The 13451-nt window shown below is 44.3% G+C and overlaps 1 protein-coding gene across 4 annotated transcripts in view; it reads left to right on the forward strand.

The window, feature by feature from the left end:
• LOC126547925 (influenza virus NS1A-binding protein homolog) overlaps positions 1-13451 on the forward strand; it is an 84555-nt gene that overhangs the window by 50793 nt on the left and 20311 nt on the right. For all 4 annotated transcript variants that reach the window (XM_050195986.3, XM_050195988.3, XM_055063455.2 and 1 more), the window contains one exon: positions 1520-1759. In XM_050195986.3, coding sequence (XP_050051943.1) covers positions 1520-1759 — 240 coding nt within the window. The remainder of the gene's footprint in view (positions 1-1519; positions 1760-13451) is intronic.

Here is a 13451-nt window from a genome sequence, read left to right on the forward strand (position 1 = left end):
TTAGTCTAGGTGTGAGTTACCATCCCGTTCAGAATTTTAGTGAAGTAGTGCGACAACTGCGGAATATCAAATGCAATGACCGCAATATAGTTCACATATTGGTGTCCATGGCCAAAAATGAAATGTTGCTCAAGATTGATGACCATGGACATTAAGTGTACATAAAGTTAGATTCTGTAGAGGTAAACTCTGAAGGTTTTATATTTTTTCTAATTGCCAGAATTAAAGGCTTTTTTTTCTTCTTCTTATGAACTTGGGTGTGCGTTACATTTGAGTCTATAGTGTTTTGACTATAAACCCATACAAGCCTGGATGCTCATTAGAATTGGGTAAAGGATGCCAAATGAAGCAGTGGTGTGCGTGTTTTTTTCCTGCTTGCTCTATTAATTTGATCCACTGGATAATTTGATCAATTCCATTAGTCCTGTAAAGCTTGAATTAATAAGTCAGCTGTGGTTGCTCTCTGATATTGTTGAATGAAATCAAGAAGAAGAAAGGCAGAAGTCTAATTGAGTATAACATTTGCACACTTAAATGCTTGCAAATTTTGTGAAAGAAGAGTAGCTCCGATATCGACAGTGCTTACTTGAGTGCAGTAATCTTACCAGGCACTGAATAGTGGAATTTAAGTGCTCCCGGTCCATTTCATGCTTGTCCATGGACTGAACCAGCAATATTGTCTGCCATGTAAATCTAGCTTAATTGAGCACATCATGAGTAGTTGAAAGCTGAATGGACGCTTCTTTGTAATTGATATTATAGATAAGGATTCATTGCTTGTCATTGTTCACCTTGCTGCTACTCACTTGTCTAAAGTTCAAAATGTTTTGCTACTTCAGCCTCATTAGTTCATGAGGATAGCTATAGGGTCTTGTTGGTATGGCATATCTTATTTTGTTGTAGCGCAAGCTGAACAAGGACAACAGAGTTGTCCAAGGAGTTCTGTGTGTCAGATGTGCCTTTCTGTTGTCCTTGTTCAGCTTGCACTACAACAAAATAAGATACTCATTAGTTCACGTTATGCAAGTGGCTTCTTTTTTGACAGAACACAAAATTTTGATGGAGCACAAAATTGACGCAACACAAGATGAAGAAAGGACAGACATGGCGCTGGAACTCATCTTGTGTTCTGTCAATTTTGCACTGTCCCCCTACTTTTGCACCATGAACCAAATATCCCAAGCCACAACCCTTGCAAGCTTCTTTTAGTTGGTCAGAGCATCGCAGACGTAATGCGAAGACGTGGGATCATTCCCCGCCTGTGGCAAGTTGTTTTTTCATCCACTTTCACTTCCATTAATGTAGCATTTCTTTAATTCAGTTATTAAGTAAAAGTAATTTCCCCTGTGTAGTCCTTGGTGTCATTGTTTGTTGGCTTCTTATGATATGATTAATAAAAATTGGAGCCTTCGGTCAACCCCCTTTCTTCTCGTTCTAGTTTTCCTAGTCACATATGTCAGGTTCATGTACTTCTATAGCAGTCTGTGACCAGCTCTTTCTGCCATTCGATTATGTCCAGGTGGATACGATCGTGGAGAGTGCTTGCGCACTGTGGAGGCCTACAACCTGGCCACAAATCGCTGGAGCTCCTTGGCCCCCATGCAGACCCCACGGGGTCGTGTTGACGCCACCATTTTGCATGGCCTCGTCTATGTGATAGGAGGCAGCGATGGCTCCAAGGAGTTGGCATCGGCTGAGGTGTTCAACGGCTCGACCTGGAGCACTCTGCCACCCATGCCTGTTGCACGATCCAATGCTGGTAGGTGTAAGGGCGATTTAGCTGGGCCACAGCTCCACTGCCATTTTATGTCAGTGCAGAGTCTCAGTGGATGCAGTGCCACTTACAGGTCTTCTGGCACTCCTCTTACCTTCGCACTTGGTTAGGTTAACATATGCCAATTTTATAACATCATTTGTGCTTAGTACTTTCATGCTTAGCATAAAATGTCTTGACCATAGCGGAAACCTTCATCTCAATTTTCTGCATTGGTGAAACTGGTGTTCTCTAAACTTTTTATATTAGTTCATGTAGTCTATTATTAAGAAAGATGGGCAGGCCGCTGTACAAAAGAAAACAAAGAGGAAAACTGGCGTTCTATAATCTTCTTATATTAGTTCATGTAGTCTATCTTTAAGAAAGATGGGCAGGCCGCTGTACAAAAGAAAACAGAGGAAACGCTAGAGATGTGAGCCAAGTACACATAGTGTTCGCTGTTGCACAGCGGGATGAGGGATAAAGAGACTGAAACATTAGGTGAGTACTGTGTACACGTTACACTGAGTCTCCTTATTAACCAAGCATATTTAACTCTAACCAGGTGAAGGCCATCTACACAGCACATGCTGTATCATTAAAAATTAGCTCAAACCAGAATACAGGTCGTTTCTTTTTTAACTCTTTGGTTAACGAAAAAAATTCTGGAGGACATGTACCCACAAGGGGTTATTTTGCAAGTTTTCTCATTAGTTATCTGAGTGAAAACCATACATGGGACTCGTCAGAGCATTTGGAATTCTTGTCCCAGTATGGTTACTGGTTGCATTTGACATCCCGCAGCATATGGTGAGTAACATCTATAGCATTATTGAAGCAGCAGTTTTTGAAGGCCTCTTATCACCATGTCAGCGGGCAGTGAGCGATGTGCACAGGGCACCTCAGAAGCCAACTCGTAGATGTCCTCATATCATCACTGGCCAGCCACTCAAAATGATCACAGACCCTGTTTTAATGTGCTGTTTTCCAACAATAGCAGCTTAAAATTTTTTGCATTGTTTACATACAGGGTAGTTCTTGACAAGCTAGGTATGTATGGCAGTAGTAAATCCAGTGCCATCCAAGTCTGAAAATTCATATATAAAGTGTCAGCCAATTAGGCAAACAATTAGGCAGAAAAAGGCAAGACCTTTTTCGATACGGTGTTGCGTCCTTCTAACCAAGTTAATCTATGACACGGAAAGACATTGAGCGTGTCCAAAAGTATTGTAATGGTATTTTATTTCTTTCCCACATACCTGCAAATACGTGGTACAGTTGGCTGCACATCCTTCAATATGGCTTCTGGAAGTTGCCTTTCTACACAGTGAAAGCTTAGCGGTTGTCACCTTGAAAGTTCTCATGTCCTTGATTGTCTCAACAACAGTTGCTTCGCCAATGCAAACAAGTTGCAACACATAGAACGTCTATCTCATATCCCTTGGGTATGCATACACATTTGGCTGAAAATCACCTCGGACACTGAATCTTCTCACATTCATTTGAGTGTGACAACATGGAAGGTCCAGTCCTCATCAGTGTTGAACAGCATTATTGCTTTGCCACCACCAAAAGACTTTGCTTCACTGTTGGCATGTGTGCTCACATTTGGTGCCTCCCTCCAACAATGCAGGAACTGTTGTGAATTTTCTTGCTCTGTGTTGTGCAAAAGGTTTGAATGAATGCTTTTGTTGCAGATGAGATGCTTAATAAACGGGCAAAAAAGCCTGTCGCGTTTACTGCATATGTTTCTTCATTGGTGGTATGGAACCACAGCAGTAGGAGGGTTAGGAGAAGTGATGGCAACAGGTTTGTAAAATTGAAAGTTTAAAAGTATGACCTTAACGTCATGGCTTTGCATAAAATAGTAGTAACACAGCAGTCTGAGATGCACTCCCACAAGTACAAGAGAGAAAAGGATGCATAGAAAGGCAGAGAGGTTAACCAGAGGCAGTTCCGGTTGGCTACCCTGCATGGGGGAAAGGTGAAGGGAATAAAAAGAGAGCGGAAGGGGTAGATAGAAATAGAGACAAGCAGAAACAAACTGCATACACTACAGAGCGGTGGGGGCAGCGTTCTTAAAGTCTATAGTGAAGCGCTGTAGACCGCAGAAACCTTAACACGAGTAAGGCCTTCAGCGCGGATGTTCTGTGGGAGTACTGACCTAAAGCTTTGAGTTCTGATAGTGGACGATTGTCCAACTGGTCCAGTACTCTGCACAGCACTTGTCTCTGGGCACTATCGCGGGCAGACACAGATAATGTGTGCGAGCGTCTCATCGATGTTGCATGTGGTGTACGTGGGGCTGTTGGCCATTCCAATAAGGAAAGCATATGAGTTTGTAAATGCAATGCCTAGCCACAGACAGTACAGCATGGTCTGTTCACGTCGTGGTAACCCAGGCGGTAGGTGCATCCGTATGTCCGGAGACAATGAACGCAAACGACACATGGTGAAAGCGTTCGAGTCCCACAGAGGCAAAGTACATTCACGGGACATCAATCGCAGCCCAGTCACAGCGTCTGTTCTCTCTTCACGAAAGCGGAATCAAAGCACGTTGACCACTTTCATGAGCAGATAGGGTGGCTTCATTGGCTTGGTCATTCCTGCTGATGCGGCAATGTCCTGGAAGCCATTGAAAGATGATGTTGTGTCCCTTGTCATGGCTGCGATGATACATGTGTCGAATTTCTGAGGCCAGTTGTTCATTGGGTCTGTGGCGCATTGGACTTTTGCACTGAAGGGCTGCCTTGGAGTCGCTAGAGACTGTCCATTGTTGTAGTGGTTCCCGATTAATGAAATCAAGTGCAGCACGGAGTGCCGCAAGTTCAGCACCCGTCGATGTGGTCACACATGAAGTCTTTAATTCAATTTCTTCAGATTTTGCTGGGATCATGACTGCAGCAGCTGAGGTGTTGAGTTTTACCAAACCATCTGTGTAGACATGTTGCCCGAATCTGTGTACATTGTGAATGTGTTCCAAAGTTGCTTGTTTCAAAGTTTGCAACGGTGCTCCAGCTTTCTATCTGATGCCTGGAATTGTCAATTGCACTTGCGACCAGTGCAGACACCACAATGGGTCTGATAATCGTGTCGCAGGCGTAAATTGTGATAACAAGTAGGACTGATGTCTTGCAATGCTTTTGGCAAAAGTTGAATGCGGCCTCTTTGCTGGCAAGCAAGCAAGGTGAGGGAATCCGAGTCAGGTGTCGGATGTGTGCTCTCAGGACATCTGTATCTATGTAGACTGTCAAAGGAGCGTCTCCAGCAATGGCCACTGTCGCAATCGATGACATAGTTTTGGGGAGACTGAGACAAGTTCCGAGTGCTTGTGCTTGCACACTCTGGAGTTTGCGGATATTTGTAGTGCAAGTATTTCCTTGTACAGGTAAGCTGTACCACAGGAAGCCCAAAAACAGTGCTTTATATAGTTGCAACATTGGTGGTACTGTTGCGCCCCAGGACTTCCCGCCAAGAAACGCGAGAAGGTCGACGATGGTGGCCAAACGCTTTGTCATGTACGAGACGTGAGGGCTCCAGGACAAGTCCCTATCAATGATGACGCCAAGAAAGCGGTGCGTTCATCTCTATCATACATCATCATCAGCCTGGTTACACCCACTGCAGGGCAAAGGCCTCTCCCATACTTCTACAACTACCCCAGTCATGTACTAATTGTGGCCATGTTGTCCCTGCAAACTTCTTAATCTCATCCGCCCACCTAACTTTCTGCCGCCTCCTGCTACGCTTCCCTTCCCTTGGAATCCAGTCTGTAACCCTTATTGACCATCGGTTATCTTTCCTTCTCATTACATGTCCTGTCCATGCCCATTTCTTTTTCTTGATTTCAACTAAGCTATCATTAACTCGCGTTTGTTCCCTCACCCAATCTGCTCTTTTCTTATTCCTTAACGTTACACCTTTCGTTCTTCTTTCCATAGCTCGTTGCGTCGTCCTCAATTTAAGTAGAACCCTTTTCGTAAGCCTCCGGGTTTCTGCCCTGTACGTGAGCACTGGTAAGACAGCTGTTATATACTTCTCTCTTGAGGGATAATGGCAACCTGCTGTTCATGATCTGAGAATGCCTGCCACACACCCCAGCCCATTCTTATTCTTCTAATTCAGTCTCATGATCCGGATCCGCAGTCACTACCTGTCCTAAGTAGATGTATTCCCTTACCACTTCCAGTGCCTCGCTACCTTTCGTAAACTGCTGTTCTCTTCCGAGACTGTCAAACATTACTTTAGTTTTTTGCAGATTAATTTTTAGACTCACCCTTTGGCCTTGCCTCTCCAGGTCAGTGAGCATGCATTGCAGTTGGTCCCCTGAGTTACTAAGCAAGGCAATATCAGCGAATCGCAAGTTACTAAGGTATTCTCTATTAACTCTTATCCCCAATTCTTCCCAATCCAGGTCTCTGAATACCTCCTGTAAACATGCTGTGAATAACATTGGAGAGATCATATCTCCCTGCCTGACGCCTTTCTTTATTGGGATTTTGTTGCTTTCTTTATGGAGGACTACGGTAGCTGTGGAGCCGCTATAGATATCTCTCAGTATTTTACATACGGCTCATCTACACCCTGATTCTGCAATGCCTCCATGACTGCTGAGGTTTCGACTGAATCAAATGCTTTCTCATAATCATACAGTTTGGTCATTAATCCACACAGCATATGGGGCCCTCACTTTGCGAATAAAAGCAACAAGTGTACATTTCTCAGGGGGAAGCTCCAGGCTTTGCCTTCTTAGGTATGTTGACACGGCCGTTGAAGCCTTCTGAAGTCATGCGCGGACTTGTACTTGTACGCGTGTCACTCCTGAAGCCCATATGCAAAGGTCGTCTGCATATACGGAAAGCTGAACAATTTGCTGGAAAGCTGAACAACGAATCGGCGAGACCAATTAGCACCAGGTTGAGCAGGGTCCGGCTGAGTACTCCACCTTGCGGTACACCACGACTAGTATAGCTAGACGCGTTGGTCCGTCTTCAGTCAAAATAAAGAAAGATCTTCCGTTCGAATAGCTGCGTATCCAGCGAAAGGCATGTCCACCAATCCCTACAGATTCTAAGGCATCCAGAATCGCATGATGATCGACATTGTCATACGCACCTTCAACGTCAAGGAAGAAGGCCGCAGTGATTTGTTTCAGATGTTTCTGGTACTGTACATATATTACAAGGTCAATAATGCTATCTATGGACGATCGTCCGCGTCGAAAACTAGCCACTACCTCCGGATAGACGTTGTAAAATTCCAAGTACCATTCTAACCGTGTAAGGATCATTCGCTCCATTACCTTGCCGACACAGCTGGCCAGTGCTGTCGAACAGTAAGATGACAATTCCAGTGGAGATTTGCCAGGCTTGAGGAGCGGAACAAGGCGGCTGGATTTCCACGTGGTAGGGACCAGGCCGTCACGTCATGATGCGTTGTATAGGCCAAGAAGTGCATCTCTGGCCTCTTGACGAAGGTTTGCAAGCGCAGAGTATGTGATGCCATCGGGTCCTGGTGACAAAGATCGCCTGCACCCAACAAGTCCGGCCTCCACTTCTTCAACGGAGAAAGGAGCGTCGATACGAGAATCACGGGAGCAAGGGGGGACAATAAGAATAGGTGCGCTAGGTGAATAGGTGAACGCTGGACCTGCGATCCAGTAATTTTCGGCTACGTCGACTTCTCGGCGTCCTTGATGAAGGGCTAGAGATTTAGATGGCCGGTTCTCCAGACAACTGACAAAGGTTTACGTGGATCAAGAGACTCGCAAAAGGATTTTCATTGTTGATTTTGCAGCACAGCAAGATGACGTTGAATTTTCTTTTGAATGCGTCTGGCCTCTCTAAGGTCGTAAACTGATTTAGTCCGTCTGTACCGTCGCGCCGCTCGCCGGTGGATTGCACGGAGGCTCTGTATTTCCACATCAAAATCTGTATTTCTCCAATGGCCAAAATGAACGCGTAGCATCCTGCATAGCCTTGGCGATCTGAATTTCTAGTGTGGACGAAAAGCCTTCGTGGCATGCAGCTTTCATAAGTGATTTAAACACGAGCCAATGTATTGTTTGTTTAAAATTGGATGGAACGGATTTGGTTAGGCGTTTAATCTTCAGGTAGGTAGTAATGTGGTCGCTTCCGTGAGTTTCTGTATCTGCGAACCAAAGGACACGGTGAGGGAGGCATCGCGAGACAAAAGCAAAGTCTAAACAACTACTGTACGTCCGGCCGCGCAGAAACGTGGGGCTGCCATCGTTTAGACAGCAAAGTTCATGGCCGCAGGCAAAGCAAACGAGGTTTCTTTCTTTGGAATTTGCCTTGACGCTTCCCCAAAGTGAATTATGTGTGTGAAAGTCCCCAACAACAATCCATGGACCAGCAGTCTCATCTATAATGTCACTCAGTCTCTGTCTGTCAGAACGACTTGATGGAGAAAGGCAAGCGCCCACTAGAGTAAATGAAAGTTTGTACTTTTTCACGGTCAAACAGACATACTGATTATTGTCATGTGGCAGCACTGGATGAACAATGTAAGTCAGTTCACACCGTATGTAGATGAACACCTTGCTCATTTAATTACAAGTCGATGACATATAAGGTTCATATACTGATATCTGGATGGGTTTCTGTAGGTTCAGTTCACATGCGACAATAATGGGGAATCTATTGGTGAAAATGTAATGGCAAAAATCGGCAATATGGGATTTCAGTCCACGGGCATTCCATTGCATAATAGAAGCTTCCTTGACTTGTCTGAAGAACGGCTGACACGGTAGGGCCATTGTGCTTGCTATTTGAGGCTTGCAAGAACCGGATCCAGACCGTCCAGCACTTGCAATGCACCCCAAGCAGATAGCATGTGCATGTCATTTATCAACCCGCAAGTGACTTTCATTAGAGACTTGATTATAGTGATTACTTGCTTATCTTGACCTCGCACGTAATCTGTGCTGTCAATGGTGCATTGGTAGTTCACCGTCGATCTTTGTTCTGCTGGAGAACTTCATGTCGGAAGTGCAGGCCACACATTTGCAGTAGGCTTATTCAATGCATCACCAGACACCGTGTCGCTAGTGTGGGTGAGCGTCTTGGGAGCACTGGCTGTTGGAAGTAGCTTCTTTCTTATGACGGTCTCAGTATTTCTAGTAGACAAAGATCGTCTGCGGCAGGCACGACGCCGTCGCACTTTGACAGCGGCCTCTCTGTGCATTGTGTTGTCTCTCATCATTTGTTTTAGGACTTTCAGCTGTCTTGTGTCTCGGGCAGTCTTTCAACAACGCTTCATGAGGACCAGAGCAATTCGCACACTTGAAATCAGTCGCACAGCAAGCATCAGCGCTGTGCTGCTCAAAGCATTTTTTGGGCACATGGTCGAAATTTTGCATATGTCGCTGACATGCCCTATCTTCAAACAATTACGGCACTGAAGCGGTCGTGGAGTGAACAGTCGCACTGGATGACGGAAAAATCCAACTTTCACGTGTGACGACAAGCTTCCTCCCTTGAAGGTTATCCTCACAGAACGTGATTCTTCTAGGCAACGGATTTCAATAATAGTGACATCTGCTGTGGCGGGTTTAACCAAAATAGGCAGATCGTTGTCGTTGATTGACTCATCGACATGATAAATCACACCTGCTGAAGTATTGCTGTCCTGTGGTATTATGGTGCGAACATTAATCTTGCCCAGCATTTTGACTGTTCTCAATATATCCAGCACTGCTCTGCCCTTGACATCAACCGTGAGAATGTTCTTACATGTGTTAATTCTCACATCTGTAATCTCATTTGGAACAAGAGCCTCCAGTGTGACAGATATGGATTGCCTGTATAGCCGATTCAAGTCGTCGGTCGGTGTTTTGGGCAAGAAGAGGATGGTATGAACCGTGTCATTGTTCTTTGCCATCGCCATCGTCCTTAAAGACGAGGAAGCAGTGACGATTCTCTTCTTCCCTTTCTGCCTCACAACTGTCAAGTAATCACCATCATCTGACAGATCTTCTGAAACAAAGTAGTACAGCAGGGTGTCCTTGCTGCCTGTGTCGCTCATGAGGCGATTGCGCTTCCTCGGAGCGCTTGATGCTGCGATGTCTGTCTCCTCCGCACGTCTAGCTGACTCAATTTCCATTGCCGAAGGTCTTGGGAGCGGCGTCTCCCGAAAGCACGCAAAAATACTCTTAAAATGAGAGCAGGGGAAAAGGGGGTTCCGCACAAGAGCCACTTCCCCACAAGTACAAAATATCAGTGCCCCTCAGGAACTCTTGTCTTGGAGCAGCTTCTACTGGATTCTTAGGTTGTCATGTCACATTGGCCTCTAGTCTGCATTGCTTATTCATCCCAGTGGTATTTATTCTCTCCCAACAAAGCACTGAAAGCTTGCCAGCATTTGACTAGTGCAAGTTCTCCGATAAAGAGAGAGGTGCAGAAGCAGATTGAGCAGCTTTGTAGCAGGTCATCACTGCCAACATGAGGAGAAATAGTAATGCACAATGCAGGAGAATAAGTTCCACCACCCTGTTTCCAAGTTCAGCGTGAACAGCAAGACACGTGCAGAGTAGTTTTCCATGAAAGTCAATAATTTCAACATTTCAATTTATGTTCTCAGAAACCCTAAATATACAGTTAAACCTCAATATAGTAATGAAGTCGGTAAAATTGGCAATTTGCTTCGTTACATTGAAATTTCATTGTGTTGAAATTTGAACTTTTTTGCAAATAAGTACAGTCGCCAATCGAAAAATTCTGTGGCACCTTGCCGTGTAAGAAAAATGGAATTATCAAGTAATAGAAAAAAGCAGATTGGAATGAGAAAACAATTCATTTTGATAAATTTGAGAGTCAGCGACGAGTGATACGGTTTCATGCCACGTTGATGATATTGGTCCTGTCCAAATCCTCCGTTGATGCTTCTCAGCAACACGAACCTAATTGAAGTAGACGTAAATGGTGTTCCGTTGACGGCATTAATTGATACTGGAGCCCAAGTGCCCATAATGAGCGCTAACCTATGTCGTCGCCTCAAAAACGTTCTTACGCGTGCCATCACTCGAGCCGTACGCATCGCCAATGGCACCACTGTTTCCTTCAGGGGTATGTGCACTACTCTCATAGGAATTGCTGGCTGCCAAGTTCCAGTCCTGTTCACCGTGCTGACCAGTTGCCCTCACGACCTAATCTTCGGGCTAGACTTTCTGACGACGCATTCTGCCCTCGTAGACTGTGCCACCGATATGCTGTGCCTCGAGCTTCCTTTTCTTTCAGATGTTCACCCCGAACAACCGAACACCCACTGAATGCGAGTGTTCTAGAAAACTAGTGCAAATAACATTTCTCTAACATAATCTTGAATGATAAAAGGATCTGAAAAACCAAATTCTCTAAAGCAATTTTTGCCGAAGAGTGGGATTTCTTGCTCCACTCTTCCTAATTTTGAACCCTCGGCCCATGTCTTGTACTGTCCAGCTAAGTACGTCTTTCATGAGGCCACTTTTAGGGAGCCATAAAGAACACTTTTGAGGTGCTCCTCAATGTTCTTTCACCTGTACCTTCTCACATTATTAAAATAATATTTGTAAGTTAAAGGTTGGTTTCTGGATGTGGGGGTGTATGTACCCTATAGCACTGCCATAACTTAAATTGAACGCTCTCAATGGACAGCAAATATAGTTGAACATTGATTTGATGCGTTTTTGACTTTACAATCTTAATCACCTAGTAGGTGCATTGTGTTTCTCAATTTACGTAATTTTGCATCGCACCTTCAATATTTATTTTTAAAATTATCATAAAAATATCCATATTAAAATAAGAATAAAAAATAAGTTTAATGCATGCCATTCTGGCAGCCCATTGCTCTGCCATACAGTGATACAGTGCTTTATTGGTGTCTACACTGACTGTGCATACTCGACTAGAAGTGCAAAAAATGGGGACAGAAGAAAGGAACACCAAACAGGATGAGCTCTAAGTTCAAACTAAAATTTATTCTAGGAAAACCATGCATTTCCCCTGAAGCTGTTATTACATGAGCCAACTTGAAGTGCCACAAGGCCATCAAGGTAGAAGCCGAGTGCGTGCCAAAGGAAAGGGTTGAGAACAGAAATAAGTATGCGGTAATACCATTTATTCATGGGCTTTCGCATTGCCTGAAAAGAAATGGCCTCTTGATATGTTGATGCTAAGCACGAGCTAGGTGCTATTTGTCCAGCTCTTCAAAAGCACATGCACAGAAAGGGGAAGCCAAAACAAGCGCGGCGTGCCACGATACACGGCAGAACCTTTATTACTTGTGCGTGTAATGTTGTGTACCTCATTCCTTTATGTGGACCTAAATACATTGGTCAGACAGGCCGCTGCCTGAGCATTAGACTCTGGGAGCGTGACAGCTCCCTCAGAGTCGCCATATCCACATCTTGCTGTACACTGCTGACAATGCAGATGTAAAGCCGTTCTACACAACACATCAGTCCCCTTTCAGCACCAAAGTAGGACAACTAGGGAGGTTATAGAGGCTTTCTATATAAGAAAAAAAAAACTGTTCCACATATGTCAGCCAGCCCTTGGTTAACCTTCGTACAAGTGAAATAGCATATCTCCACAAAACGTGTTTTTTAACGCTGCTAATCCAACACTATCAGTGCCCACATGATAAGGGCCTCATTCAGAGCTTCCTTTTATATCTTGCACTCTCAGAGCTTTTGTTTTTATGTGCATAGCCATGTCATGATTGAATTTTAGAACTTCGTGTCTTAAACTTTTGAGGGCGCTTGGAGCATGCTTGCAGAGTGATGTATTTTGCTTCTGATCAGTAACGACAGATAAAAACACAGGGTTTTCTGAGAGTAAACTTTAGTTTGAAGTTAGCATTCATCCTGTCTTCTCTTCCTTTCTACTGTCCCCGTTTTTTTTCGCTTCAAGTGAGCTATGCATTCTCAGAAACTCCTCCACATTTCAGCTCTTATACACCGCCTGTATTTCATTCTAACATGTGGAACGCAAAAACAGGACCGGATTGTAAGCTTCTGTGAGCTGATCGCAAAGAAATCTAGCAGTGTGTGTTTGATTAGCTTTGGGGGTTTACGAGCGGCAACAAGGCTGTAACCAAGACGTCAGGCACATGTTTGCCCCAAGTTTTCATACATAAAGCTATATATAAAACATCCTTTGGGATTGACCATCCAGTCATTGTCCCAAGACTCATGCGAAACAGTATGGGGCCAAGATGTTTTTTGAGTTTTAAGTTTTGCACTACGACAAGCTATTGTGGACTGCTTTCAGATTGCACATACAAGTAATAACTGACCATAGCACTTGTTTGCTCAAAATCCAAATGGTATAATTCTGTGCTTGTGCCAATTTTCTTTAGTGAGCAGTGACTTGTGTGCTTTGCGTGTGTATCATTGAAGGGCCATCCCAGTGTGCGTAGCGCACCTTAACATGCTTGGTCTGGTCCACTGTCTGAAGCACTCTCTTTACAGATTAGTCATCTTGTTGCTTCATAATCAGAGGGCTTGCGCTGGTGCCACAACGGTGCCACTTATCTTTATTGAGCACCATGTCTACAATTTTACATGCCGAGTTTCAGCATAAGAATGACAAGCACTAAATGAAATGGTTGCCATTCAAAGGTGCTGTATAAATATGAAGCATGAGTGGTTTCTGGTGGCATGAGTGTTTAGTCAGGTACAGACTTTCAATGTTTT

This window comes from Dermacentor andersoni, chromosome 1, assembly GCF_023375885.2.
Source record: "Dermacentor andersoni chromosome 1, qqDerAnde1_hic_scaffold, whole genome shotgun sequence".
Classification (NCBI taxonomy): Eukaryota; Metazoa; Arthropoda; class Arachnida; order Ixodida; family Ixodidae; genus Dermacentor; species Dermacentor andersoni.